The sequence below is a fragment of the Populus nigra genome, chromosome 3, assembly GCF_951802175.1.
Source record: "Populus nigra chromosome 3, ddPopNigr1.1, whole genome shotgun sequence".
Classification (NCBI taxonomy): domain Eukaryota; kingdom Viridiplantae; phylum Streptophyta; class Magnoliopsida; order Malpighiales; family Salicaceae; genus Populus; species Populus nigra.
In genome coordinates this window covers 12,949,898-12,953,956 of record NC_084854.1, presented here as the reverse complement: position 1 = coordinate 12,953,956, position 4,059 = coordinate 12,949,898, and the positions used below count along the sequence as shown (strand labels likewise).

General features: G+C 33.9%; 1 protein-coding gene across 1 annotated transcript; it reads right to left on the bottom strand.

Annotated features, from left to right (window-relative positions):
- Positions 1-352: 352 nt before the first annotated feature.
- LOC133689416 (uncharacterized) lies at positions 353-2,516 on the bottom strand. The gene is made up of 3 exons (XM_062109279.1): positions 2,357-2,516; positions 1,072-1,186; positions 353-620 (listed from the first exon to the last, which is right to left on the bottom strand). The coding sequence occupies exons 1-3, from the start codon at positions 2,514-2,516 to the stop codon at positions 353-355; spliced, it is 543 nt and encodes a 180-aa protein (XP_061965263.1).
- Positions 2,517-4,059: the final 1,543 nt, after the last annotated feature.

Below are 4,059 nucleotides of genomic sequence, written 5' to 3'. Positions count from 1 at the left end.
CCCATATGCTCATCAAACTCCTTACTATAAATCAAAATATCATCAAAGTAGACAACTACTAACTTACTAATGAAAGCACGCAAAACATGATTCATCAATCTCATAAAAGTACTAGGTGCATTAGTAAGTCCAAAAGACATAACCAACCACTCATACAAACTATATTTAGTTTTAAAAGTAGTTTTACATTCATCCCCTTCTTTCATCCTAATTTGATGATAACCACTTTTTAAATTAATTTTCAAAAATATTTTAAAACCTACAATTCATCTAGCATATCATCTAATCTGGGAATAGAATGTTGATACTTTACAGTGATGTTATTGATAGCCCTGCAATCAACACACATTCGTCAAGTCTTGTCTTTCTTTAGGACAAGAAGCATGTGAACTGCAAAAGGACTCATGCTCTGACAAATGTATCTTTTTGACATCAACTCCTCCACTTGTCGTTGGAGTTCCTTAGACTCTTCAGGATTGCTCCTATATGCCGACCTATTTGGTATAGATGCTCCTGGAACAAGGTCGATTTGATGTTCAATTCCCCTAATTGGTGGCAAGCCACTAGGAATCTCTTCTGGAAAGATATCTTTAAATTCATGTAAAAGAACTTTAACAATACTAGGAACACAGAAATCCAAATTATCAAAGCTAAAGTTTGCCTCCTTATACACAAGTAAAATCATAGGCAATTCAAAAAGATAAGCATGTTTAAGATCACTAGATTTTGCAAACAAATTAAAGTTTTTCCCCACTTTTTCTACACTCTTCTTTTCTCACCCTTTCTTTCTTCTCTCCACTTTCAGCCTTTCTTCTATATATATTTTTTCTCATGACCCTCCCCTAATTTCCTAAAGGCCAAAACTTTGTCCTCTTTTATTTTCAACTCATGGCTAACTTTATTTTCACTCTTCCTCATATTTTTACCGTGTTGTTCAACTTGTTCTTCCACTATGGCCAAATCTGAGTGCTCTTCCTCATAGCTTTTCTTCAACTGAATTTGATCTTCATACACTTATTTTGGTGTTCATGGGCAAATGTATAAATTCTACCATCTTTCTCCAATGAATACTTGTTCTTAAACCCATCATGCTTGGCTTTTCTAGCAAATTGCCAAAGCCTCCTTAGTAACAGATGAGTAGCATGCATAGGCACAACATCATATAACACTTCATTCTTATACTTACCTAATGAAAAAGAAATCATCACCTGTCAATTCACCCTAACAACACCACATCCATTCAACAATTGAAGCTGATAAGGCCTCTTATGCTTTATAATATTCAACCCCAATTTTCTAACCAAAGTTACACTAGCAACATTAGTACAACTCCCACTATCAATTATCATACTACATACCTTATCGTTGATTAGGCATCTAGTATGGAAGATGTTAATACTCTAAATCACTAGCATCCTCAAGTGGTGGCATCTCATCACAATCAAACTCCTCATTATTGGACACAATCTCTCCATCATCCCTTGGAATCATAAATCGATGATTTGCACATTTTGATGCATAGTGTGCCAATCTCCGACACTTGAAACCCTTTATATCACGATTACGCTTCGGTTGGACTTCTCCCTTAAATCTTTAATCACTGGCCAAAACTTGTTTCTTCATGGAGGTAGGTTTGGCAAGTTTAGAAGACACCAAGGGCTTCGATAGCACACTACCCTCTCTCCTATAATTCATCTTCCAACCCGAAGAAGACCCCAAATAAGCTTCAGATCGTGTACTACACTTCCTTTTCAGCTATCCTCCAACCTTAATGGCCAAATGCACTAACTCTTCCAATTCAATATAAGATTACAACTCCACAACATTAGCTATATCTCTATTCAAGCCATTCAAAAACATAAACATAGTAACTTCTTTATCTTCATTAACATTAGCTCTAATTACAACCAACTTTAATTCTTTCTGATACTCCTCCACACTCTTAATACCATGTGTAATCATTTGTAAACGATTAAACAACTCCCTTTAATAATGTTTAGGAACATACCTCTTCTTCATTATTATCTTGAACTCCTCCCACGTGCTAATTGATCTTTCTCTATTCCTTTTTCTTTCTACCACCAATCTCTCCCACCAAACCATGCATAATCAGTAAACTCCATTACAGCTAACTTAACCTTTTTTTCTTTAGAGTACCTATGGATGTCAAAAATCATCTCTACCTTCTTCTTTTTTCAATCTAAGTAAGCTTCTGGATCAGTATTTCGTTTAAAGGCTATGATTTTTAACTTGATACTACCTAAATTTCGATCTATATCACCCAAAACATCAAAATCCCTTCTATACTCAATCCCTACGTGGTTGAATATGTCCCATCCTTGGTCGATTCTCATACCTCTCTCTCGCCTATGTGTATGGAACCCACTACCATGGTTAAGATCATCCTCGACTTTATCTGTAGAGTTTTCAGCAACACTAGCCTCCTTCCTAGCTTCTCTACCCTTTTTACTACGTCCCCCATCAGACTTAGTCTCTAATTTTTCAATCTTAGTCATCAGTTCACCAAACATAAATTTCATCTGTTGTTGTATTCTCGAAAGCCCATCTTTTGGGATTTCACTCGTCTTCTGTGGCACACTATTAGAAGATATTTTTTTTAAACCTGAATGAAAATTGTTAGCAATAAAAATAACACCTCACACACTCGTGTTTCACACAAATTTATAGGTTTTTTACTCTAATATGCTCCCTATGCCTTTTTCCACTCAAATTGCCTTTCTTTAGTTCTTGAAATCACTTAGCAACAATTCAGAAAAGCAAACAACTACGTAGTGAATTTATAAATTTCATATAGACTCAAGAGGCTAGAAATTTATGAAATTAACACAAACAAAACTAAGATGACAAATTCACGAGTAGCAACGCAAATTTGTACAAGTAATATGACGATTCGAAGACGCGAAATAAACTAAATGGAAGCAATAATACTAAAGAGATTGACTATCCAAACTGAAAATTAAATCAAACAATGATAAAACCAAAAAAAAAAAAGATAAAGAGCAACACAAATTCTCAATGACCACCTTTTGTTCTCTAACTCTCGGCCAAACTCTAAAATGTTGATTTTCTTCTTCTTCTTCTTCTTCTTCTTTTTGGTGGCAACAATAAAAATTTTAAAGATCAAGCCCCACTTTATTTTTTATACCAATTCAGCAATTAACAAAAAAAAATCAACACTTTTTTAATGTATTTATTGTGGCAAGATCAAGATTCAACAAGAACACTACCTTATGATTTTGGTGTTCAACAATTCAAGAGGATACAAGAACCTTAATTTTATTTTATTTTTAGTAATGTGGCCGAAACTAATCAAGAAAAATCAAGAAACAATAGACACAAATTAAAGGATATAACATGTGATTAGATCTACTCTGATACCAACTAATGCATGCCTTAGCGAAATTGAATGGAATTCGCAAACCCAAGATCTATCTAAAGTTTGCTAAAAATAGGATGAGTTTATCACAATGAAAGACCTGCTTCAAGGCAAAAAGACTATGAACCAACCAAATCACAACGCCTACACCTAGAGACGAGCAAAAGGAATACAAATTCATAATAAAGATTGGTCAATTCTTTGAAGAGTTGAAAGTTCAATCAAGAACCAAGATTGACAACCAAATATCGAAAAAATCAGAATATTATTAGCCAAGACAAAGTATACTGAAAATTATTCTTAAGAGTATTTATACCCTAAGCCAAAAACCCTAGTTTTTCTAATGGGTCACATATAAACCTAATTTAAATAATAATCAACCCAAGCTAAAACTAGCCCAAACTAATTAAAATAAACAAGTGTTTCCTCATAAAATAAAGAAATTTTAATAGCCCAACTAATTTAATAAGACAAGTTCGGTTATTTTAGCATTTTATCTGGCAGCAGCGAAGTGCACCTTCAAACGCATGGTTCTCTCTCATCTTAAAGAATTAAAAGGTGTTCCATATACTGTTGAAAAGGTATGGAAGTCTAGTTTCCAGCACAACTAGAATCACCTCAAAATTTAACTTGTAGCTCCAGTTATGATAAAAAAAAAGTTT